Source organism: Ammospiza nelsoni, chromosome 2 (assembly GCF_027579445.1).
Source record: "Ammospiza nelsoni isolate bAmmNel1 chromosome 2, bAmmNel1.pri, whole genome shotgun sequence".
NCBI lineage: Eukaryota > Metazoa > Chordata > Aves > Passeriformes > Passerellidae > Ammospiza > Ammospiza nelsoni.
Genome location: NC_080634.1, coordinates 58,022,035 through 58,048,692, shown reverse-complemented (window position 1 = coordinate 58,048,692; position 26,658 = coordinate 58,022,035). Strand labels below are relative to the sequence as shown.

Below are 26,658 nucleotides of genomic sequence, written 5' to 3'. Positions count from 1 at the left end.
GGCAGCATTACTATAGCTATAAAACAGGTGAGAACATCTAAATGCTGAATAGAATTGGTTTAACTCTTGCTCAGGTGCTACAGCGTCTAAGATGTTATTTTTTATAAGCGTATATAAAATCATCAATGACATCGCAAATAATAGTTAGCAAGCTAAGAATGCCCAGCAAGTGAAAAACATAAAATTAAGTTTGGCCTGAATCACGTCATTTAGTAAGAGTATAAAAAAAAAAAGAAGGCAGTGATTTCTCACATTATTTATATTTGATATGAATACTATACACTGCTGTGTGGGCACTCAAAAAAATAGAATTAAAAACAGAACTAGAAACTTCCTCATGTCATATTCAACAATTCTTTAAATGTAGTGGAAGACCATTCAGGCACTGGGTGTTACAGAAAGCATGGTAGTAAGAAATCTCTGTACTTGAATTGCATTGCTGTTCAAAGTCAGGCCTTTGCCTGAAGCCAATACAACTGTCTGCAATCACAACAGATGTGAGACAGATCTGCTGTTAGCACACTCAACATCCCACCACAGTGTGCTGGTTCAAGTGGAGAAAAAGGATAAGAAACTGATATAAACTTGTCAAAAAATTTAGTGGTTCATAACTCATTTTCAACCTGTGTGAGAACAAAAGCAAGTTGCTCTGCAGCAATCCAGTATCAAGGTATAGCTATGGATTTTTATTTTTTTTTTTGATTCTCTATGAGCAGAATTCGAAGTAACAGTTCAAGTTTAATGCCAGGAAAAGTATAGAGGTGTACACAGAGACTTAGTCTGAGGTTTTAGAAGTCTTGGTTTCATATGGAGGACAACACAGACTACCTAAAGATACCTTACTGGTATGATCCAAAGATCCCTCACCCCTTTTGTAATAAAACAATTCTTACAAAATTGAGCCCAGGCTTGACAAGTCCCTAACATGCCTCTGAAATCTTAATAACCAGCAAAAACATAATTGATCACTGCCTCTACAGCTAACATACAAAACCTCCTGAAACTCAGCAACTGTGAAACACCCTCAGGCTGCTGCATAGGATTGATCTGCCCTGATAATTAACAGAATATAAAAATCATCACAGAACGTCCTGAGTTTGAAGGAACCTAAAGGAATCAACCAAGCCAGACTCCTGGCCCTGCAGAAAACACCCCAGGAATCACACCATATGCCTGAAAGCCTTGTCCAAATGCTTCTTGAACTCTGTCAGGCTTGATGCTGTGACCACTTCCCTGGAGAACTGTTCCAGTGCCCAACCACCCTCTGGGTGAGGAATATTTTCCTGACATCCAACCTAAACCTCCCATCTCAGCTCCATGCTGTTTCCTCTGGTCCTGTCACTGGTCACCAGAGAAGAGATCAGTGCCTGCCCCTGCTCTTCCCCTTCTGACAATGCTGAAAACCACAACGATGTCTTCGCTCTCCTCCAGGCTGAATGGACAAAGTGACCTCAGCTGCTCCTCCTATGGCACCCCCTCAGGGCCCTTCACTTTCCTAACTGTCCTCATTTCAGACACTCTTTAATAGTTTAATGTCTTGTTAGTATTGTGGCACCCAGAAGTGCCCCCAGCACTCGAGGTGAGGCCACCCCAGCTCAGAGCAGAGAGGGACAATCCCCTCCCTTGTCCAGCTGGTGATGCTGTACCTGATGTACCCCAGGACAGGGTTGGCTGCCAGGGCACTCCTGACCTGCCATCAACCAGGGCCCCCAGGACCCTTTCCATGGGGCTCCTTTCCAGCCTCTCATTCCCCAGTCTGTCTGTACTTCCAGGGCTGTCCCATTCCAGGTGCAGAATCCGGCACTTGCTCTTGTTGAACTTCACATGGGTGGCGATTGCCCATCTCTAATTTATCCAGGTCTCTCTTCAGGGCCCCTCTGCCTTCCAGGGAATCAAGAGTTCCTCCCAACTTAGTGTCACTGGGAAGCTTAGTTAGCCCTTAATGAAGATGTTGAAGAGCACATGGCTGAGGATGGAGCCCCACTAGTGACAGTCACCATTCTGCTGTCACCCCATTCACTATAACCCTGGGTACCTGATCCATGAGCCAGCTGCTCACCTATCGCATGATGCGCTTATCCAGCTGTGTCCCGGAGATCCCTTTTGTCCAGAATGGTACTTGAGAGACAGTACCAAAAACTTTACTGAAATCCAAGCAGATTACATCAACTGGCTTTCCTTGACCAACCAAGTAGGGTTACCTTATTGTAAAAGGAAATCAGGTTTGAAAAGCAATTTCCACACAAAGCCTTGCTGGCTGTGACCAATGACTGCGCTCCTCTTCAGATGTTTTTCAATATGCACCAGTCAGTCCCTTTCAAAGCAGGCAGCATTTCCAAAATGCAGTTAGTCTCATAAGTACAGACACCTAAAACTGGTCATAAATAATTTCTGCAAGCTTTTTTTTTTTTCTTGCCTTTTTTTTTTTTTTTTGGTTTAGTTTAATTTTTTTTTAACTTTCTCTTTAATCAACAAAAAAGGAGTCTTAACTGACTGGACTAGGTTTTTGTGTCCAGAAGGAATTAAAAGAAATTTCCTTTACATTAAAAACCTACGTTAAAGATGGAAAAGAGCTAGAGTTTGATCCAAATCCACACCAGAGGCTACTATAAGAAAGAGGATTTGGAAAAAATAAGGCAAATAGACTCACAGCTATTTAACAAATTTCAGAAGTGGACTGAGGGACCAAGGTGGTGGTGGATATACCCATTCATAATAAGGAAAAAGAGACACCGACAGTTTTCAGTTTTTCTCAGTTTAATATCATTTGATGTTATAAACTGCTAAACCCAGACATTTTCACATTATTACACTTGATGCACCATAAAACAGGTTTATGTTACAGTGTAAGGTTCAATATTACAAAAATTGCGAAGACCTCCACACAGAAGTCTCAATTTTTCACTCCTATTCACATCTAAAACCAATATTCTTAACTGTGTACAAATGGAATATTTCTTTTCATCTTCTAGAGCCACTTTACAACCACCAGTTCTAAACAGCAACACCAACACTGGTAGCGAGAAATCAACTCAAAATCAAGGAAGTGCCGCTGCAGCCATTTTCTCAAGTCACACACACTTCCTGCTGGAGAGCTGGCTGTGGAATTTTGCTGTCCTCTGTCTTTTCCTGCCCAGGAACCTGGCACACAGTCTTTCGTTTGAATAACCGTAGACTCAACCGTAACAAGTCGCTGTCCATTGCTGCAGAATTTGTGTAAGTTTGTTTTGTTGCACCCTGTTGAAATTGGAAATGGAATTTTAAAAAAGGAAGAACTGAAAACAATGTCTTTTAATATGCAAGCTGGGAAATTAACCTCAAGTACTCTCAATAATTACAGGTTAAATCATACTAATCATATCACTAGAAAAGACCTGGAGAATTAATGATTTTTCTACTAGCATACAAAATCATAAAACCCACTGCAGAATTTTAATTTTAACTTGGATTCTTACAATTCTTATAAAAGCACATGGAATCTTAAGCAAGAAAGTCATTCAACAGTTACCTTTGAAATAATATTTTGCCTAATTATTTTTATTATGTATACTCTAAATATAGAAAATGTATCTCCAGAATTTAAACACCAAAATGATAAGAAACAGGAACTAGCTTTAGTCTCAAATTTAAATTAAGCTCTCATTTTATATAAAAAATAAATACCTGGCAACCTCTCTAAATAAAAGTCAGTTTATTATTTAAAGGACTAGATCTCCTTCAGAACAGCAAACACAAAAATTATCTCTCAGAGAAAAGCTCTGCTTAGGGGCATCTGTGTTCCCACACTTTGCCCCAGCACTGTCAGCAGACCACTTGCCTTTTCATTCTTCATGAGCTGCTTCCGAATTGCAGAATCCCTGCGGAAGCAGAGTGCTTTGCAGCACGGACCCAGATTGCTGAGAAGACCTGCTCTCTCTTCTTTCCGCCGAAGTGCAGCCATGTTCAGTGCTCCCAGTTCGTGCTCAAAAAGGTTTTCTGCATCTAGAAAGAATTGAGATTTGCAGAGATTAATGTACACATGGTATTTTTGAACAGCACCATACAATCATATGAATTTTCTTAACGTTTTTACTATTTGTATTTCTGCCTTCTAAACAATATCAAGGTTTGGTAAAAAAAAGTATTTGAGTTTATAAAATAACACTAATAAATCCTTCACCATGGAAAAGGAAGGATGGATAGCCTTGTATTTAGTTTCAGCACTGGAAAGCAATATTGAGACAGCAATCACTGGGAAGCCTAAAAGTCAAGTGACAGCTTTGGACAGAAGACGGGGTAAGATTTATGGTGAGACGTGTGATGGACAAAAGGTGTTTGCTTACCACTTGCATTAATCATAAAGTAGCCCAAGTTTCACTTTGCAAGACATCAGGTAACTGTGCTAGTGTCAACACTGTTTTTGTATGGCTATGCAGAAGTGAAACACAACTATCTAGAATAATTTTTTCATTTGTGGTGGATGAACCTGGAGAACAAGTCAGCAGCTGCCAATGGACTACCCCTTCCTACTGGCTCACCTAAAGCATTTAACAGAACTCAAGGTGACAGGACCAGTCCTTCAACACATCAACCAGAAGAAACAGTGAGCAGATAGAACACTTTTTGAAAAGATGGCTGTGAGGTGAATCTTGCCCTGCAACAAGCCTGTTTCTATGAAATGCAAAGACTAAAAGAGCACACAGGGCTAGACCAGAGCTCCTTGATTTATAGCCCTTTTACAATAAATAGGAAGACTGTCATGTAATAGACAAAAAGCTGGAAAGATACATGGCTGAGTCCAATCCAGCTGCCTCTATATAGTAAAGCTGGGTGTTCAGCAGAGAATTTAACACCTCACTCAAGATGTGAAGAACCCTGGGGAAAATACAGCAAAGCAAAAAAAAAAAGGCAAAAACAAAGACTGCTTCAGCAGCTTGGCAGTATGAACACAGAAGAGGGCAAAGATGCATTTTTTAAACCTCTCAGAACATGGATGAAACTCAGTAGTTTTTAAACAAGGTGTAAAGAAACAAGAAAGTTACATGAAATGAAGGGCAGGTTAAAGAGAACTGCTCTGAAGTCAAAGACAACCTCAATGGACAATCAAAAAATGGAAATAAATGACAAGACACAAAAAGGCCACTTCAAAGGTAACATGGACAGCTTGCAGAGTCTTCTCAGATGCCTGCTGAGCATATCTTGCAAGTAAGCATGCCCATATCCTTAGAGGAACAATTGCATATAATAGACGGCAAGTCAGCTAAAAATCTCAATACCATCACATCACATACTACAGATTTTTGGTTCCAAAGAAAAAATAATTTAAAAAGCACACCCTGAAACAAGACATCATTTCCCTACTTTCTGCATTTAATAGTATTACGAGAAATATTTCAATTTATTCCTCAATAAGAACAAAGATGGGAACACCAACCTCAGGAATAAGACAGGGAGACAAACTATACAACCATGAAGTCTAGTGTGAAAATGCTACACTTGCACTGTTACACACACTGAGCACACCTAGCCCAGATTCATTCAGTTTTCAGAGCACTGTATTTGTGCCTTTCTTTAGACTACATGTGCTGGGGCTGTGTAATCTCTACACACAGAATATTCACCTGGCAGATTGCAGAGGAAGTGCATACACTTGAAAGCCTACTGGCAGTGTAGAACTCTGATGTGTGAGACTGCACACACACACCACAGGGAAATCAAGAGAGGCACTCCAAATCCCCTATCCTCTCCAGAGCAAAGTTCTGCTGACTCCAAGTATACTTAAGACAGTCCAAAGGCAGTGCTGGAGAGCCTCCTATCATCACTAAGGACTTTATTTCTAGGGAAGCATGCAAAGGTTGGTGAGATCAATTCAGGAATCATTTCAAACAGCCAGGTGGAGAGATCCTGCAGTGCAATTGCTGTTGCAAGGAATCCCTGGTAAGAACTGTTGAAGAATACAGTGAAATTAAAGCTCACAGGGAGAGAGACACAGTTCATACCTTGACTATATCAGTTTGTATGCTCAGGAAGACTCAGTGTTTTATTTGATTAAAAAAAAAATGTAAAAGCAGGGGTAATAGCTCACAATTCATACAGTTAAGTCATTTAAATGGCTTAAGATGGAGATCAGCACAGCTAAAAGTTTTGGATATTCCCCCCCCCTACTTATCTGAGACTGTGAGGTTCTCAGAACAAGACCACTGCACAAAGAATAATGTAAAGTGAAAGGCATTGTTTCAAATTAAGAACTGGAATTTACTGAGTTAAAACATAAGCTCCACAGATACTATTATTTATAAGCCACAATTTTCTAACATTTAGATCCTGCAACCATTTGCATAGAGGTCTTATAGAAAGCAAATGTTTCATAGTCCCAAAAGAACCATTCTACCATGCAAGTTGTTGCAAGCAGCTCAACTAGTTTCTGAGATGCGAAAGAGAAAAATTAGTACTCCTTCTCATGGAAACGCCCTGCTAACACTCAGAACTGTAATAAACAGCAATAGTACAACTGATGCCTATGTCATTTGTCATGCCTGTCTTATGACATACACTTTGTTCAAATTCCAAACCTGTAAATTATTGTATTTCCCACTTTTAGTAGAGGTATAATATACATATTTAACTTAGTGCCTTCATTCTGATCCAAATCCCCTATCTATGAATTCTAGAAAGGATTCTTAGAATGAAAATAAGAAATCTTGTTTCTTTTTTGAAATACTACTACTATGTAATAATACAGTTCACTGGAAAAGATATTTAGCTCTCTAAGAAACTGCTAATACACTTTAGGCTAGGAAAGCATGAATGGTCTCACAAGACGAATATTCTACTAAGATAAAATCAATTTTGTTGTTTATCAGTCTAGACTTCCTCACCATTGCTGAAATCAAAACACTAATCTGACTAACATGATGCTGTATCACATTTCTGTAATTTTCACACAATACTGATTATACACTTTCTGTGGTCTTTGAAACCTAAAGTAATGAACACATTTCATAAGGACTTTTTCACTACACCAAAAAGACAGTTTAATCCCCACAGAAGTTACCTTTAGGTTTTTCCAACACTCTCTGGCATGTCTCTTTTATTTTGGTGAAGAGCTCTGGTCCTGCCAATCGCTTGGAAATGCCAACTCTCAACATAACAGCACCTGGTGTGAATTTTAAGAGCGCAGCTCCAGGCTCACGTGGTTCTTTTGGCTGCTTTGGCATAAGACTGGACCAGTCTACATCTATAACATCCACTGGATCTGCAAAAACATTGACAGAGAATGAGTTATCACATCACCACCCCTTACTACAGCTGATGAATTTCACATGCTGTGCACACAGCTGTCTCCTGAAAGCAATATATATTAGACAAACTTTGTTCTGCAGACCTCTTGGACCTTTCATGTAAGATTGTCAAAACTCACTTGGATGGGTAGAAAATGGCAGAAATACAAAAAGAAATAGAAATAAAAAGCTATATGGATTAAAAAAAATTCAACCCATGCCTAATATTCTGTTTTATTTTTATTGCAATCCCTTTGTGAAAGGTTGCTCAGATCCTGCTTAGCCAGCAGGTTTGGAGATATTATTTATGCATTCAGAAAAGCCACAGTACAACTGAACATGCTAAGATGGATTCAAATTAAATGCTCAGAAAGGTAGTTCACAGAGCCCAGATTACCCAATTGAACTTAGGACAATTAAGCAATTCCATTCTTCCCAATGCACTTGGAAAGCATTCAAGTACAGACAGAATCTGCTCACAGACTGCACTCCTAATTCAGAAATACTGTCAACATCACAACAGCATTATGTGCACACCGATCTAATCTTTATATTCAAATAATCACAAAAGGGGGTTGATATACTTTTACCAGGCATCTTCTCATCCTCCTGTTGATCCTCACGCTTTTCAGCATCACCTGCCAGAATTTCATCCAGTTCATCGTCACTGATAGGCTCGTATTCTCCAGCACCAGACCCCAGTGACTGCACATCATTAGTCTTTGCCTCATCCTCTCCTCCTGCAGAGACAGATACATACTGTAGCTTAAAGCAATCATATTTGTTTTCTAAACATGCTGTACACTGCCTGAAGACAAAAAGGCTTAGCAAAATTAACTGTTAGCTTTTAAGAACAAGTATATTCAACATAAAAACTGGTATTAACCCAGAGAAACAGTGAAGTTATACCTCCCATATACAATGTAGCAGTTTGAATTTTACATACACTGGTCAATTTTTTGGTGCAGTATTAGTCAAACTACTCACAGAAGGCCATTTTCACAACATACATGTTGATGATCTGATATCTGACATGAAGTTTACAGTAATAAATAGTTTATAAAAAATTAAGTTACTGCCACAAAGTCTTTCAGATGCTTTAACATATTAATCCAAAATCAGGATTCAGTCCAAAGGCCCTAAAATAAGTAACAAAACTCCAAAATACAAAAGGTAACAGGTATCCTGAATGAAACAATATGTACAGAATTTTAGATTCTTTGTAGCAGTCACAAGAAGAGCTTCTAGAAAGCCATGTTAAACTTCTTTTAGTTGTTACCCTCCTTTCCATCCACATACTATCTGCACACACAAATACATGTGCTTAATGTGGAAATATTCCTTAGGACCTGTGAACACAAGACACTCAACCACTGAATTCTGCAGTTCACAAAAGGGACATCCTCTCACCTCCAAGACTGAAAGATCTGACTCAAGCACTTAAAAATTCCATTGCTCCAAACTCAGGCTTTATTATGATTCTCCACCATGGGTACTAACAATGAGCTGTGACACACAAACTGCACAGAATTGACAGGGATCCTCCTCTGTGAATGACTATTCTGATACCTTCCAGCTCCCTCAGCCAGAGTGAAACTGCTTCCAGTTTAAGTTCCCCACCTGTTCTTTGGGGTTATTTTCAGCTTGCTTTTGTGAGGGGAAAAAAAAGTAGCCCAAGTAAATACCACATACCTTCCTAACATCAGCCCATCTAACAAGTTTTTCCTTTTTAGAAAGGAGAATAAGGTGATCCACACTAGATTTCATTTTGTGTCTTATAACTTTAAATATTCACTGCCTGTAAGATCCATCTGCTGCATCCACACTGATATACCACATACATTAGTTCACCAGTACTATGTGCCTGGACCCATTAAAAATTTACTGTAATAAGAAATTTAAAATAATACAATTCATAGTTCTCAATGTGTAATTTTTAAAAATTATTTTGTATTCTGAATTTCAAGTAAAAATTTGATAATTTCTAGACTATCTTTTACGATTCTTATGTGGAGTTGTACTTATATATTAATTCTGCATTAAAAGCTCAACTGAATGGAGCAATGTAAAGACGAGTTACAAAGTAATGAAGATAATGAAGTATACTAAATCTTAGAAAATCATAACCATACTATATACAATATTTTAATAAAATGGAATGCCATCTAATATTTTACAAAATAGATTTTCCTAAAAAAAAATAAGAAATCCTAAATATACCATAACACCCTACAGATGATAACCTGCAGAGAATTTAGAACATAACCTTTGAAAAACAGACAAAAGCATACATAACAAAACTGAAAGGCTAGACCTAAGAACACATTTAACATGCACAGCCTATATGGTTATAGATGCCCCCTTGGAAACAAGTCATGCACCCAAGAATGGCCTTTCATGACCTCTTTTCTCAAGTTACATGGTACCCTCAGATTTATCACACCATGCTTTTCCTCTAGTTTAAAAACAGTTAATTCTGTCTATTGTAGCAAAATCAGGCTTTTCCAGGCTCATTTCAAATACTATCTTTGTCAAGTGCTTCCACTCCACTGGAAGGAGTGGAAGATAATCTCCTTAAATGAAACTTTCCCAACAGGATCTCTCACCTCTAAAGACCACTTTGTGAGTAATCAGGTACAAGACCTAAGTACTAAATATTCCTCACCATGCTCTTGAGACAGCATTTGATTTAACTGCCCAAATCAACAATGAACACTACAGGTAATTCTTACTAAGAACAGCAAACACAATGAGCATAACCATAACATACACCATTTACTCTGGATTTAGACTCTTTCTTTTATGTTGTTCATGTAAAAGCACTTCCCAACTCTCTATTCTTGCAAAGCTTAAGCTTCTAATCCATGTAACAAGCTGCTAGGAATTTGTCAGTGCTTGCCCCTTTGTAAGCACACTTACCTCAGTATCATTAGGGCCAGTAAAACAAAGCTGCATTTTCAGCTGATATTACTGAGATCACCTCAGATAAGGTTAGATCTGGAAAGATCTGTAAGATTACCTCAGGAAAGTTATTTTGGGACCATTGTGCCAAGCCATACATATGTTTCACCTACTAATCAAACAAATAGTTCTATGATAATTGGGCTCTGGCAGAAAAAACCCCCTAAGAAACAGTTCCAAGTCCACATTCTTTCTTTTTCACTCACTACCTGTCACTCCCAAAGTAAGAAATAAATCTTAAAATGATATAACAAGGCAATTAAATTTTGGTGTTATCTTTCAGTAAACTGCTTATTCAGAAACATTGCATTTTTGTGAAATTAGCTCGGATAATTTATGCTTCTTTGCCTCAAAACTTCTCTAGAAATTAAGAAACAGCACTGACATAACTAACAATAAGAAAGATGCTCATCAGATTTCTCTCACTGTCTGCTTCCACAGCAGAGAAGCTGAAGCCAATAAGCTTTTCCGTAAAAAATTATTCTACTTAGCGCTATGCTAAAAGAGAAAGAATAATACACTTGTTAGTCCAGGCTCTTTCCCAGAATAGCTCACCTTCTAGACTCTCTACCTTTTCGGCCTCATTTCCATCTTCAAAGCCTTGTGAAGGTCCTAAATCTTTGTCTGTTTTCTCCTTCTCTGAAGCCGCTGAGTCCCGGCAAGCACCATCAAACTCCTTTTCGTGATCTCTGTCCAGTTTTGTTTCACTGTGCTTTGTTGATTCCTTTTGAGAGGAGATGTCAAGAGTTCTCTCTCTCTCCCTTTCAGCAGGATCAGGCAGCTGCCGGTCCCTCTCTCTCTCCAGCTCCCGTCTTTTCTCCCTGTCCCTCTCTCGCTCCCTGAGTCTGTCTCGCTCCCGGCTCCTCGGCCAGTCCTTGTCCACATCTCGGTCCCAGTCCCTCTGCCTCCCCTCTCTCCTGTCTCTCTCTCGTTCCCGATCGTGGTCATGTCGATCTCGCTCCTGGAGCCTTTCCCTGCTATCAAAGGACCCAGATCTGGAATGAACCTGACGATCTGACTCAGGGGAACTTCTTCTTGAGCTGTGGCTTCTTGAATCTTGACGATCTGGATAAAAGATTATATATATAAGCATGACTATGACACATAAATGTAATACCATTTTACTAGACCAAAGCATTTTAAAGATTCAGGAATGAAAATATACTTCTCAAAAGAAGCATCATCAAATTAACAATGCTTTCACATTGCCTTAGAAGATTTAACCTTACTTAAAAACACGAAGTAACTTTTGCCACTTCCAAATTTTTATAACATGTCTTTTAAAAGCTACAAATGCCTTAGTTAACAAATGATGAATTCAGAAAAATAATTTCAGGCATGTAACCATGAGAAGAACAGAGAACCAAAATGCTTTCACAAGAAAATATTTTTGTATTGATGCTGTTTCAGTTTTAAAATATTTTACCTATTGTTTTTTGCACAGCAACTACACACAAAAAAATGTGACAATTTTGATTTGCAATGAAGATGATTTCCATGTGCATTAAAAGTATGCCTAACAGGAACCATAAAAAATGTACGTAATTTTACATAATTTCAGGAATTTCCATACCAAAATTAACACTAATAACGAATTTAAGAAGATTATTTAGATGATAAAATTACCTCAATGTTCTGTTAGCACAAGCATTTTCTCTATGAGGTTTTTCTGTCCTACAATTTACTTTCTTCCCCAGACAGCATGAACCAAATCCAACTGAATGTTTTGGTGTAAACAAAATGGTAATCCTGCCCACTGAGAATCAGCTTTTCAAATATATTAACACTTGCAGAAATCTTAATTCATTCTAGTTTTACAGTGAAATGCAGACAGGACCTCCCTCTTCTATCACACTAATTAGAGCCATGAAGAACAATTTGGGACTTGGACACAGAATGATAGGTCAGTGTCACTAAAATATAACTCATTACCTGAAGATGTGCTGCGACTGGGCTCCCCTCGTTTCAGCTGATCAATTCGGGACTTCCTTTCAGTGATTTCTAAGCTCTTCTTCTCCCTGTCCCTGTCCCTATCCCTGTCCCTAGAGCTACTGTGCAGGATCCTCTTCCGTGCAGTCTGATCATCTCCACTGCGATGCGCTGACTCATTGGAGGGGGATCTGAGCCTGCTGGAGGCGTGGCTCCGATTGCTGCCGAGGCTGCTGCTGCGCTTCTGGTCCACAGGCTTACGGTGTGCTCCATCCTCTATAGTAACATGAGGGGCTTCCACCTTTTCTACCCTCGTCCTGTGATTTTTTCTGTGGGAATCGTCAGCGGTTCTTTCTGGAACAACAATGTCACCACGTTCAGGAACATCTTCATCTGACCAGTCACTAAATGTTGTATCTTCTCTTTTCGTGGGGGCTTCTGCCACTGCTTTCTCAGGTGGTGCTTCAACCAGTTCTTCTTTAGTTACAGGAGGGGTTCTTGGGCCTTTTTTCTTTTTATGATGTGGAACAATTTCTTCGTCAGATACTTCAGAATCACCCTTGGATCTCTTCCGCTTTTTCTCCACATTTTTTCTTTTTTGACCTTTCTTAGGGGAAAAGACCTGGCTTTCCTCGGTTGCTGGTTCATTAGTGTACCTTTCCACCCCACTGTCATCATCTTTCTTCTTCTTTGTGGTCTTTTTCTGTATCTTAGATTTCTTCTTGCTGTCATCATGCATTCTATCAGAAGCATCTCTTTCTTCAGAAGGACGGTGTCCAAGATTTTCCTGAACCCTGGACCGGGAACCTTCTGAAGCATCTGGCTGTTCTCTTTGCTTATCTGCTGAAGAAACTCTCTCTTTAAACTCTGGCTCTTCATAGCGTCGGGAACTTTCCTTTCTGTCCAATTTTCGCTCTTCTTCTTTCCAGCGACTCTGCCGCTCCTCCGTGACGTGAGAGGGGCTCAGTGACCGGGATTCCTGTGGCCGCACAACCTGGCTCAGGAGTCTGTGCTTTTCATCTGCAAAATGAGAAGGAAATGAGAAAAAGAACATCCTGTTTTAAGAAGAACATTTTTTCATAGCCTTTATTGTGTAGGAGGAACATGTGAGCATTTGCTGTCTTCTGCATGCCAAAAAAAAGTATCCATTAAAACACATAGCCCATTACTTCAGTTAGATTTCTTAGGTTTTTCTACTGCTGCAGCAGCAAAAGACAATTTCCAATTTGGTAAACATGCACCTTACACAGAAGATGTGGAAGCCACTATCACCTTGTAGACATAGCACATAGTGACAAAATGAAGATAAATGACAAACAAAGATGAAGAAAAATTGTAGTGCTCATAAAAATATGGAGAACAGTTACAAAACTTTCCCCATGTTTTATGTGTTTAAAATTGCAAGTTATTTTCCATAGACAGAGGATAACCTGTGCCCAGCTGCAGAGAGAGCTCACTCCCACTTACTTTTATCATCTCCACTGTTGTAGGCATCACTATCAGGAGAATGATCACGGCGACGTTTGGGTGATTGACGGGGACTTGGACTGCTTTCGTTTCTGTGACGCTTCCTGCAAAAGGAACATGAACCAGCAAATTTCTTTAGGATGCTTTGAGTTTACCATCAATACAATTCCTGAAGTCTAAGCACCTCATACAGAAGACATTTAAAGATGTCATGAAGTTCTGTAGTTTCCTAAGTTGCCATTCCAAGTAACAGCTATGCACTTAAAGGAAGCACAAGACAACACTGAGGATATTTTTCGTGCCTTCACTGGTAGCTTTCCAGTGCTGGAAATTTGGTAGTACAAAGGGTAATGCATATTCCAAAGAAATTTAATTAACAAAGTCAACAAACCCTGACCCAGATGGCTGCTATTTGAATTTCAGACTTCATAATGTACCACAGTTTTCTACTATGTTTCCATTAGAGACTGTATTATTAAAGGCAAGACAACGCAAGCATACATAAAAGGGAAAATTACATTGTCAGACTCAACTCTTAGCTCATGAGCAGTTCCATGATTCAGCACTAACAAAACACTGGAATAACTTCACCAGCATAGTACCAATTTGGGGGCTACCAGCATGTGCCACACAGATGCAGGGGAGACAGTCCCACACCAAGCCTATGCATAAATAGGTTGTCTTCTTCCTTAAGATACTCCCCTGCCTACTAACTTACCAAATTCAGCAGTAAAAGACTACAATTTTTTTTCTTTGACTGAAGTAACATTTAGATCCACTCACTTGGATTTTCTTTCCTCGTGGACATCTCTTGAGCCTCTTTCTTCTCGAATATCTTCTCTCTTATCCCTGCGGTCTTCCCTTCCTTTTTCTTTGTCGTCCCAGTCTCTCTGGCGGTCTCTCTCTTTGTCTCTGTCTCGACCTCTCTCCCTTTCACGCTCCCGCTCCCGATCTCGCTCTCGTTCTCGCTCCCTTTCTCGTTCCTCCCGCTCTCGTTCCCGCTCCTTCTCCCTCTCCCTCTCTCGTTCCCTTTCCCTGTCGTGGTCTCTGTCTCGGTCCCGCTCACGCTCCCTGTCTTTGTCCCGCTCTCTGTCCCTCTCCCGTTCCCGAGCACGATCTCGTTCCAACTCTCTTTCTTTCTCCCTCTCTCTTTCCCGGTCTCTTTCTCTTTCTCTCTCTCGGTCCCTCTCCCTCTCTCGCTCTCTCTCCCGGGCCCTTTCATCTCTTCTGTCATCAGACCGATCCACCCTTCGCTCCTCTCTCCTCTCATCCCGCTCGAGATCGTCACTCCGTCCTTGGTGCCGTACCGGCGAGCTTGCTCTCTGATCTGCAAACACAAGCAGGTTTGATTACCAAGTGCTGAACAGATATACACAGCTTCCCCTGCACTAATAAAAAAAGAGCCTTTGTCTTGACAATCTAGATCTTGGTTTGCATTAAATGAAAAGCAACTCCCTGCAGAAACTTGAATATTCCCTTTGGGGAGGAAGGAAGACAAAAAGCAGAACTAATTTTGAAAGAATTTTTCAACATTGAGGAAGAGGGCTTTGCCTACTAAACCGAAAGTTGCCAAAAAATCTTTACTTTTTTACCGGATTTTTCTGAATAGCTTCAAAAGACAAATGTATGCATCACAATGTAGCTATTACTGTAGCATTACTCAGTGATTCCAAATCTGGTATAAAATCTTAAAAAGCTGAGAGGGAATGCATGCATAAGAAATGTTAAGACTTCTGTACAAAGATTTTACTTCCTAAATCTATTAGGAATCAAGTACTTTACAAGGATTCAAGCTGTTTACAACACAGAGTAAAAGTTTCTGCAAAATTAGAAATATTGGCTTGTCTCATCACAGACAAGATCCCTGCACAGAAACACACAACCAAATCTACAAGATAGGGAGAGGCAAGGATGAGATAGGGGAAGCAGAGCTGCCAGAAGTTTTAAATTGTGTTCATTGCAGAGTCTTACAGTTTAGAATCTGAGTTTCCTGTTGTTCAGACAGTGGATTAGAGTCAGAGGGAAAACTAAACATGTAGAAAATGACTGATCCAGAAGGATAGTGAAATCTGATTTGTCCAATTGTATTCATTCGCCACAGCCTTATCTATGTGTTCTTCATTGTATTTTGGATATTTTTGAGCATTTCTATAAGTTTTGACTACTTCATAGCAATTTCTATGCTCACATTAGTAGTATTTGAGCCACAACAAATCAATACAACTATTTTCCTACAACATATATAGAAGAACACTACACAAAAGAGGGAAAAAATGGCATGAACAGAGATTGGTATTTCTCGGTCCATTACTCTGAGGCTGAGGGCACTTTGCTGTAAATTGAGACAATGTCCACTAGGCGTGAGCGGGCAGAGTTTGGACAGAACTAAATCAATAAAACGTGCATTTCCATCAGTTTAATCAATTTTCATCCTTGAGTGAATTAACAATGATTTAGTGCTCCCCTGTTACCACATAAAATTAAAAGCAAAGCTGAGTGACATTTCTGCCTTTTTAAAAAGCGAAACCATCAATCCACGCAATCGGTTCTGTAAACAGGTTTCACATTTTTTAATGGGGCCTACAGCACTGTAATATGATTTACTCTGCATACCAAGTATTAGATTTTTATAAAGAAGTTCTGCAACTCCTATTTGTTATGTCAGTTTTGGTGACAAAACATCCACATGAAAGTCTTATCTGAATCAAACACTGCAAGTGTATTACACAATTAAATGCAGCTAGTCAGCACTTCTTATGTGACTTCATTTTTTGAAGTACTGCTCCAGTGGTTGTTTGAAACACTCGCATATTTGCCTTAGTTGAATAAAGACAGCTCAAATTTGCAAGCTTGCATTTAAAAATCATACTCCTTGGATATCACAGAATCAAAATATATCTCAATTTTTCTCAGAATGACAGACACTAAAACTGCAGTCTAATTAGGGAAACTGTCTTGAATTGTAAATCTGAGGACTTACTACTACAAAAAGTGATCTAAGTTTTTAAGGAAGAAGACAACAAATTTTGAATTTATGCTCTCTATTTTTCCCCTCAAAGGGAAACACAACCCATTCAAAGCAACTTCCCTCCTAGAAATTTATTTTGTTGTCATTGCATGCTTTTATTTCTAACTTTTTTTTTCTGTTGGTTTGGGGTTTTGTTTAGGGTTTTTTTGGGGTGGATGTTTGCTGTTTTTCTTAATAAATTAAATACCTGCTAAGACATGAAGAGTACAGAATTATACTATATATATCTGTATGATTTATTTGGGCTGGGGAGGTGAAAAAGATGAAAGCCAGACTGCAAAAGCCAACCCCCAGGACATGTTCAGTCTTCAGGATTTTTCAGCTGACATGAAAAAGGAAGCCTGGAGTTTAGGTCTGTTGAAATCCTGCCTTGAAGATGAGAGAGAATCCGAAGCAGAGCCTTTCACAGGAACAAGCCACAACAGATCAGTTTCAATAGGCTAAAAAGTATCTTTCGAAGTGGCATACAAAATAGGTCTTTGAAAAACTGAAATTACACAGCAGCTAGAATGTATCTGTCACCTGTAAATCAAAATTCAAGGCAGAAAATAACCCACTGTAATTTCATGTTTAGTCTTCACAGCTCCTCTTTCAATTTTCACGCTATTTTCATTTCCCTAACTCCTTCTGTTCTCTTAATTGGTGAGCAATACAAATATATTCCAGACTGTAAGCTGGTCCTAAGCTCCTTCAAGCCAACACCGTGCACTTTCTGGTACAGAAGTCTGACATCTTACATACTATGTCAAAATAAGTCTTGCACGCTGTTTTCCTGATCATTGGTATCTGTATCAATGCTTAGTTAATGATCATTGACAATAGCAAAGCACTCATCACTATTCAACTTCCCAGACAATAAATATTTGAATTAAGCATAAATTTAAACTGTCACTTACTTTAGTAGCAAGTAGTCCATAATTGTCAGTCTAGTTTAGGCTTTCTCCAAAACACACTCAAGCAATTTACAGAACAAAAACATAATGTTTCTATACAGGCAAACAGAATCAGTAACAAAACGCAATCATGACTCTAAGCTTAACATGCTTGTGAACCACGAAGTGGAGGAGGAGGCAATGGAGTTGTACAATGAGGTCCCTTGAAGTTTAGTTTTTTTAATAATACTTGGATGAATAAACACAGAAGATGCCAAAACCTAGCCATAGGGCTGGAGAAAAGGTGACAGCATTCATGCATACACTGCCAATGAATGATCTTTCAACAGAAGTTATCTTATGTAAAGGATAGGAGTAGTGTCAGTGTGTGGTGTCAGATGAGCTATTTTTGAATTGGTATGGGGGCAAAACAAGATAGAAAAAGGAGGGAAACACACACATTGATACATGTACATTTGACTAGAGATGTATGAGTAAAACCAGGCATTAAAATACCTCTTTCTCTGTTGTCACGCCTATCCCGTTCACTGTGTCGTCTCTCAAAGGACGAGTCCCTTGCTTGATCGCGACTGTCATAGCGATCCCGATCAGCATAGCTACTCCTCGATTCCCAGCTGTCGTGGTAGTTCCCACTACTGCTGTGACCATCAGCCTGGGATCCTCTGGTCCCCCGACTTCCTAATGGACATGGAGCAACACAAAACATGAGCTCCCACATGTGAGGAAATCCACTGATATTTTATACCAACTGATGTACTAACATCTAATAAATTTGAATTAGCTGCTCATGGGCTGAAGATTTTAACATCAAACTCTACTTAGCCAACAACTCAAATTTCATATGTTTTAACTGTTTAAAGTTATTATTTGCAAACTGCAAAATCAAGACTTTCTGAATCCTCATGCCCTGGTCATAGTATGAGGTCTCCTGACTAGAAGTATCAGTCCAAAAGCCAGTTCACAATTATTCTGAATAGGCTGTAAGCTAATAGTGCAGCAAAAATAGGCAGAGAAAGCAGTGATCATTCTCCTGTAAAAACTGCACATAATTTCCCCAACGAAAATGTTACAACAAGCCTGAAAAAGCAAAATAAATTATAGATTATTAAAAGTTGTTGTTTTTTATAATTATTATTATTAATGCATCAGACTTCAGAAACCATTTTAAAGAATAAAGTCACACTTTTTGGAAAGCAGATGGGGCAGGGTGGTGAAGCAGGGAGAGGTGGGTGTGTGTGAGAAATGGTTTCCAGGCACCACACACCATGCAGTTGTTTTTGAAAGAGCATAAGAAACCTACTGCCCAGTGCTCTGAGATGCACTACCACCTATGAATTTTCCACTACAGATCAGCATCTTGTATTTGTAGCCAATGGGAAAACCTAGGGTTCAGAAACATTAAACAGAGTGATGTAAGGGTTGGGCTTTGTTTTAAAATGGGATGGCAGAATACCAATGTTATGCCACTTTATTGAATGGAGAAGACAGAAGTGCTATAAATTTCAACAACAGTTTTAATTTAATGACAACAGAATTGAACACAGCTTTAAAAGCATGAACTATTTGGCAGTACTTGCATATCAAATATCAAACAAAGCAGTATGAATGCAAATCCTCAATGTCTTCAATGATAGGGACACATGAATTTTTTAAATTACGCAATACCTTTGTCAGATAATTCTGGACCTCGGCCTCGACTTCTGCCAATTCTATCACTTCTACTCTCATTTCTGGAGTCACTTCTGGAGTCATTCCTTGTTTCAGCACGAGAGCTCTCCTCTCTGCCATGGGATCTCCCATAGCTACGCAAGTCATCCTGATACTGGTCATCCTTTTTATGGGCATCTCGACTCTCTCTGTCCCTGTAGTCATGGGAGTCTCGCGTGGAGCGCGAGTCCCTCTGGTCACGGCTGTCCTTGGTGTCCCTGCTATAATCCCGCGTGTCTCTGGAGTCTCGAGTATCTCTGGATTCCCGCGGCTCCCGCCGATCTCTGGTGTCTCTCGCGTCCCTCCGGTCTCTTCCATCACGAGACTCTCTGTCATCCCTGTGGTCCCTGGAGGTACTCTGCTCTTGGTCATAGTCACGATCATCTCTTGTTTCTCTTTCTTTTTCTCTTTTCCCTCTTGTTTCTGTAAAACGTTCAAAAGAATGTTGCTTAATCTGAGCAAGCAAGTATTTAGCACACAAAGAACACTAAAACAACATACTCAAAATACACTTACCAAATCAAAATTAATACATCAATAGGACAAGATCGTGCTGGGTTAACCATCATACATTCAGTAAATTTTAATGATCTTATTCTGAATATTAATCTCTACAAATATTTACCCATTCAAAACACAGTAAGAATAATAAAAAAAATGTCAAACATACTAAAGAGCAAGAGCACTTCAAAAATTTTAAGGTAGGGTCATTATTCCTCCTATCATGGATTCCTCTTATTTTCTACACACACACAGACACACTCCCAAACCATTTGTGCTATATTTAGACCACTTCTAAGGCCCCAGTGCCCTGTTGAAATCTGTTGGTTTGGGTTTGGGGGTCTGTTTTGTTTTGGGCTTTTTCTACAACGTATTTATAGTATTACTGCCATAGAAAGGTAAGTTTACAGCCAGTCTAAAACACAGCTGACATACATACTCTTTGTAATCTGTCTCTCGAGGCAAACAGCATGTTTGCTCATCTCATATTACCCAAACAGAGGGAATGACTGTTTCTTTGCAGACACCTCACTTAATGTCAATTACAGAGACAACAGAAAGCAATCAGTGGGGACTGGATTTGGGCACCTCCCAGAAAAGAATAATAGTTACTTCGGTGTAGCCTGCTGTGAAAATCACTTTCGTACTGACACCGCCATTGCATTACACACAGAACACCTACACAGATACCTTCAAGCACCTTTACAATCAGCTGAGCCTACATAAGCAGTTCTGCCAGGGGTACATTATTACACAGTACCTGCAAACAGCATCACCAGCACAGCCAGAGTAAACACAGCCAGTATTTTCTTCAACTCCCAGCCACTGGGATGGGTGCACACAATGCCACAATTTGAAAATCAAGTTTCAAAATGCAATTTGCAAACAAACAAAAACCACCCTGAAGTGCTATTTTCATTCATACCGTCCCGCCTCTCGTGGCGCCTGTCATGAGACTGTGAAGTCCGATCGCGATCGTGCCTTCCCTTGTCTCTGGCAGGAGAGCGGTGTCTCGAAGGACTGCGCTTCCTCTGAGGCGGAGAGGAAGAGTGTGGGGGGTAGGGGGAAGATGACCGCCTTGCAGGCGGGGAGGCTGTCCTTTGATAGGATGGAGAAGGAGTCCTTTTGCGGTGTGGGGAAGGAGAATGTCTTTGAACAGAGGAGCCTGACTGTGAGGACGAGGAGTGATGTCTGGAGGATATGGGAGAATGGTGCTGACCTGATGGAGAAGCAGACCTGCAAGGAAGAGTTAAAACAGGCATAATAATTTGACTTAAAAGGTTCTTGACATACCATACAAAAAAGCAAATACAATAATTTTTGTATTCTCTACCCTCTGACCACTGAAAATACATGCTGTTTCTATAAAACATCAAACTTGGCTTCCCTCCAGGATGGCAAGTATATGTTTTCAAAATAGGCTTATCTTTAAATGAGTTGTTTATTTAATGCCCAGGAAAAATTTCTCCAATCCAAATTGTATTACATAGCTACCAGAATGTAGGGGAAGGAAGGAGGAGTCAGGAAAAAAACATCAGTATCTTCTTTCCCATTCCCAAGCAAAAACCAATTTTTCTTCAATATAAAATAGTTTTTTGGAGTTCATAATAAAACTACACAGATCATTTTTATGAGATGTAATTAAGATTTTTTGTTTACAACAGCATTGAATTTTTTTTACAAAAAAAAGTGTCTTCTCCCTATACACTTCTAAATACATTTTATTGTAAGGACTGATCTTTAAACAGTTCTTAGGTCCAGAAAAACCATACACATACCTACTTAAAATGTTAGCCAACATGACTACACAAACATGGAAAACTCACATCTGATAGAATAAGAAAACGTACACAAAATATTTCTGATCTTTGAAATTCTGTCACCAACAAAAGATAATTTACACAACTATAAAAAATTTCCTCATAATATGACTAACGTGGGCAAAAACACACTTCAAGTCTTTAGGCTCAGTAGTGGTGTATTTTTCCCCTTATCAGCACCAAAGTAACTTGCAAATATCTTTTCTCATTAAATATATACTGTCTTTAACTCCAACTCCCTTCTACTTCACAAAACTCCAGAGCTGACAAAGAGAAGAGTGGGAGTTATAAAGCCACACTGGACAACATATCTTCACAAATCTCAATGTTCCTGAGGAAACAAGTAGCCTGCATGCCTCTAAGATGACAATTCATATGCAAATGAAACAGATAACCTGGAATTAGTAGTAAAACTTCCAAAGTAGTCAATGTAAAATTCTGTCAAAGATAGATATGACTGACAGAATCCAAAATACTTTCATGACTTACTGTCTTTAAATTAAGATTACATTTATTTTTCCCTGTTGAATCATTATTTTGAGACTCAGAGTTACCAAGATTGGCTTGCATGGAATGCTTTCAATGGTATGGAGACAAAATATTTGAAATAGCCTTCCCTGCTTCTAGCAGAAGGCCCATTTATCTTCCCTGCTTAACATTCCCTTGCACAACATTTGATACAAGCAGGCAGTGATGAGCAAAATACTGGATGTCATGCTTTAACCCCAGACAGCAGCTAAGTACCACACAGCTGCTTGCTCACTCCCTTACCCACCCCCAGCAGGGTGGGGAGAAGAATGGGGAAAAAGTAAGGCCTGTGGGTTGAGATAAGAACAGTTTAAAAACTGAAATAAAGTAAAAGACAACCACGATGGTAACAATAATAGCAATCAAAAGGGAGATAACAAAAAGAGAGAGAAAAAGAAGAAAACCAAGACAAACGGTGATGTACAACATATCTGCTCACCTCAACTGATGCCCAGCCTGTCCCTGAAGAGCAATTGGATGCTCCTGGCGTCCTCCCTTAGTGTATACACTGAACATGATGTTCCATGGTATGGAATATCTTTTTAGCCAGTTCAGGTCAGCTGTCCTGGCCATGCTCCCTCCCAGCATTTTGTGCACCTGCTCAATGGCAGGCTGTGGGAGACTGTGGTAATCATTACTAAAACATCAGTGTGTTATCAGTCTTGTTCTCATGCTAAATCCAAAACACAGCATTGCAGTAGCTACTAGGAAGAAAGTTAACTCTACCCCAGCTGAAACCAGGACACTGGAGTAAGTTAAAAAACAGGGAAAAGGCTACAAAAGAGATGTTTTGCAGACTCCCTACTACTGCTCCAGGAAGAACTCTCTTCCCTATGAAGAATCCAATATAGCAAAAATGTCCAGCAGTCACATCTACCACAAAACAATCCAATGTTGTTGCAGCTGAACGGAGTCACCACAAGAGCCAAACAGTTTGCTTACAACTCTTTGGATTGCTGAATGGATGGGTTTTATTTTGCTTTTGATAAATCAGCATGCAGAAATATGTATGACGTCTGGAGCTTCCCCCACCCTTCAACAGAGGTGCAGAAAATAAGAATGCCTTGCTTTCCATTATACGTACATGGGACTACAGTAGTATTTAGCAATGTCATCCTAAACCTGAGCTTATACACTTTCAGGCCAAAATAAGGAGCCTACTCCATTTTTAATGGATGGTAAAACATTTTTCAAAGTCTCAAGAACTAACAGATATGATATCTTCCCTAAAACTTCCTGCAAGAAGCTTTGTACAGCATTCTTTAGCCAGTTGTGCCTGCTTCTCAAGAAAGAGGTGCAGAACCAGGACCTGTGTATCATTTTACCTGTTCTAGAAGAGAAAAACTCTGCCCATTTCCAATCTCAAAGGTAAAATATTTTTCCACGTTCCACTTCTTAAAAAGGGGAAGGTTAGGGAGGAAGAAAGTTCCCAAAGGCTCACAGACTGACTGTATCTCATATCAGACTTCTGAAGTTCTACCTGAAGGCAAAACATACGCATGACAGATACCCCCCCGTGTAGTAACATTGCAAAGAAAAAAAAAGTCTCAGAGCTTAAGTGTTTGAGGCACAAACATTCACAACAGACTCACAAACAAGTAGACAAACCAAGAGAGGAAGTTTCCAAACCAGAAGCATTAAAGGAAATAAAATCCACAGAATTGACCTCCCACCTGCGCGAGGGTGAGAAGTTATGTTTGTGAGTGGCTGCCTTGGCTGGAGCGCGGGAGGTTTGCTTTCGCCTTGCTGCAGGTGGTGAGTACTCCCTGGAAGGGGAAGAATTACTGCCAGAGTGATCTGCAGGACTGGGAGAACGCTTCTGTCGACGGGAGCTTTCAGACGGATCCCTGGGAAACACAAACAGAAGCTTGTTTAACAGGCTAAGAGGCATTAGCACAATTCTAAGAAACTACAGACACCTCCAAGACAGAACATGTGATTACCATATCAATTACCATATGTTATACAGTCATTTGTTATGATTTCACATATGAAATTACCTTAAGCTAGCAAATCTCAAGAATGCAAGATATGCACTAAATTTCTTGCTACACTGGACTGTAAAAACTAGAACATGGTAAAACAAAAAAAAACCTTATTGTAATTTTACCTAACATTTCATGTGGTGGTAAATCAGAATTCTTACCAATGGAGAAATATTTTGCTACCTTATTAAAAAATTTCTGTAATATCAGAACTTTATTTACGCAGCTCCAAGCTCAAACATATTTTTAAAGGCTAATCCCAGCAGCAAGTGAATGAAAGCAATCCATTAAAACCTTCAACTATTTCACTGACCATACCTCAAAGAAATTTGACATTTCAACTTCATTTTTATTATGTAGGAGAAAAAAATGACAAAAATCCAAAAGTGAAAAACAGAGAAAAAAATGACAAAAATCCAACAGAATACTACAAGGCTGTAGTCACCACAGCAATATCTGGTTATAGTACAATGATAATACAAGTACTGTCATGGTGCTTTCAGCACTACCTAGAATGTTCTTTTCTATTGCTTGTGACTTCCTTCCAGTAATGGAGAGTGTGCAGTCATGAGAGAAATAAAATACTTTCAAGTAAGTATGGTGGAATTTATGTAATCAATTAAAAATGCATGATTCACTGCTCTTCCAATCCTTAGTCTGCTATGCCAGTTACAAAGTACAACGTCACAACACGTACCCTACTTTCATCAGGAAAATTCAGGACATAAAAATGCAGATCATGTATTGTTCAGCTTAAGTGGACAAGTATGCTCCAGGAAATAACAGAATAGTCATAGTACTCCACCATTTTTTAATATATAAATATGTATAAATGCAAAAGTGAAGCAATTCTAAAATGTCACTAGTCTTGGACAACCTCAAAAATACTTGAATCTACTGAAGATTAGGGAGAGTTTAAATGCACACTGCCAACTTGTGAAGATATCAGTCCTCTAAGATTTCAGAACAGCATGCAATCAGACCAGTGAATGACTTCAATAAAGATTTTGGCAAACAACCTGCTCCACTGGTGAAAATCCAACCTCTTGAGAAATAATGAATCCTTCAAAGAGGCATTTCACAAACGTACTAAGTAATGCAATTAAAACCTACCAATCTGTTAGTTATAGTCTATCAACCCACCTACATAACATACTGAAAATACTTCACTGAGGATTGAAAAGGTTGTTGGCAAAGTAGGTAATACCACCCTTATTATTCAGTGTTCTATAGAATTTAATTTTAAAAGCAAGGTTAGAGTTAAAAGCTAATGATGCAACATAACTTACCTCTGCTTCTCTTTTTTCTCCTTGTGCCTTTCAAAGTCACGCCCTCTCTCTTTCACGTCCCTTGCCTTTTCTTCTGAACGTTCTTTTGCTTTATGTTTTTCCTTGTGTTTTTTCCCCAGGGGAGTTTCCTCTTGTACTGGAGGAGGAGGGCTAGGGGTACGAGGACCTTTCTTTTTACTCTGAGTACTTTTAGAACTCCTAGAGAGAAATTAACAGGGTGGGGGGGGTATAAAAATGAAGAGTTGACAACTATTTCAAACAATAATTTCTCAGACATTGACAGGAAAGTTATAACATAACAGGCCTTGAAGCTTTTAGGATGGGATTTACCAACTCCCTTAGCAAGCACGATTCAATAGCAGAACTTGACAGAAAGGTGAGTAGAGATGGTAAAAATTTATGTTGAGCTCCTAGATTTATAGCCTTTTTCTTCCAAAGGAAGTGAACAAAAATAGGAATTGCTCCTATTCAGAGAGAACCGGTTTTCAAAGATAAAATGCCCTTACATGAACTGTGTACATCAGAACACAAAAACCATACAGTACTTTGTTTATACTCCCATTTCTGCAATGCAATATCCTAATGACACACACAAAATTACTTGAACTACTCATGTTTTCAATTTAATGTTAACTACCAGACAGGATGAAGCATCTAAACATTCTTGAGTATGCATCTCACAATATGAAACATTATGTATTTTCTGCATAATTTACCACTAAGATAAATCCTATCAACTAGGTATCACTGCATAGGTCAGTAGTATACCAGCACATGCTATACCATTCCTGCAGCAGAAACAATGTCATTCTGTCCCTGTGTTAAAGGGGATTTTAACAAATAGGTTAAACAGGGGATTTTCCCAAACACAGATGTGTCTGGTTGTACAGCTGCAGTAATTTCTTTACTATCTAAAAGCTGCAAACAACAATTCAAAATATCTTATGGCCAGCAAGAACTTTAGAAGCAGCTTTGGTGATTGACTTTGGTGGCACTGCAGCCAGTTAAAATCCTCTGATTTTTACATATTTTATCCTTAATTCTTCCCTGCCCCCCCCCCACATCCATCACTTCTTATTCTCTCCTGAATTCTCAGAAATTCCCTGCTTAAAAGTCACATATTTTATCTTGAACAGTAACATGCAATACCAACAGAATGGGCAGTTGGTCAAATTTAAACATTTAGAGAAGCTGCTTCACAGGCTGCAGTATTTCAAACAGAAGTGTTTTCCTCTTTTCAATGGTTTGTATTTTCTCATTGTCTCACAAAGATTCTGGAGATTCAGAGAAA

General features: G+C 39.2%; 1 protein-coding gene across 3 annotated transcripts in view; it reads right to left on the bottom strand.

Moving 5' to 3' along the window:
• Positions 1–2,739: 2,739 nt before the first annotated feature.
• The window catches only part of ZC3H13 (zinc finger CCCH-type containing 13), a 45,084-nt gene continuing 21,165 nt past the window's right edge, over positions 2,740–26,658 (bottom strand). For 2 of the 3 annotated variants that reach the window (XM_059493436.1, XM_059493435.1), the window contains exons 8-20: positions 25,368–25,565; positions 23,767–23,940; positions 20,671–20,981; positions 19,203–19,667; positions 18,033–18,215; positions 14,400–14,943; positions 13,617–13,720; positions 12,153–13,169; positions 10,776–11,285; positions 7,844–7,999; positions 7,034–7,234; positions 3,818–3,981; positions 2,740–3,237 (exon numbers count right to left, since the gene is read on the bottom strand). In XM_059493436.1, the coding sequence (XP_059349419.1) occupies positions 3,067–3,237; positions 3,818–3,981; positions 7,034–7,234; positions 7,844–7,999; positions 10,776–11,285; positions 12,153–13,169; positions 13,617–13,720; positions 14,400–14,943; positions 18,033–18,215; positions 19,203–19,667; positions 20,671–20,981; positions 23,767–23,940; positions 25,368–25,565 (4,198 nt within the window). In that variant the 3' untranslated portion in view covers positions 2,740–3,066. The remainder of the gene's footprint in view (positions 3,238–3,817; positions 3,982–7,033; positions 7,235–7,843; positions 8,000–10,775; positions 11,286–12,152; positions 13,170–13,616; positions 13,721–14,399; positions 14,944–18,032; positions 18,216–19,202; positions 19,668–20,670; positions 20,982–23,766; positions 23,941–25,367; positions 25,566–26,658) is intronic. The other variant, XM_059493437.1, reaches the window with a different exon arrangement.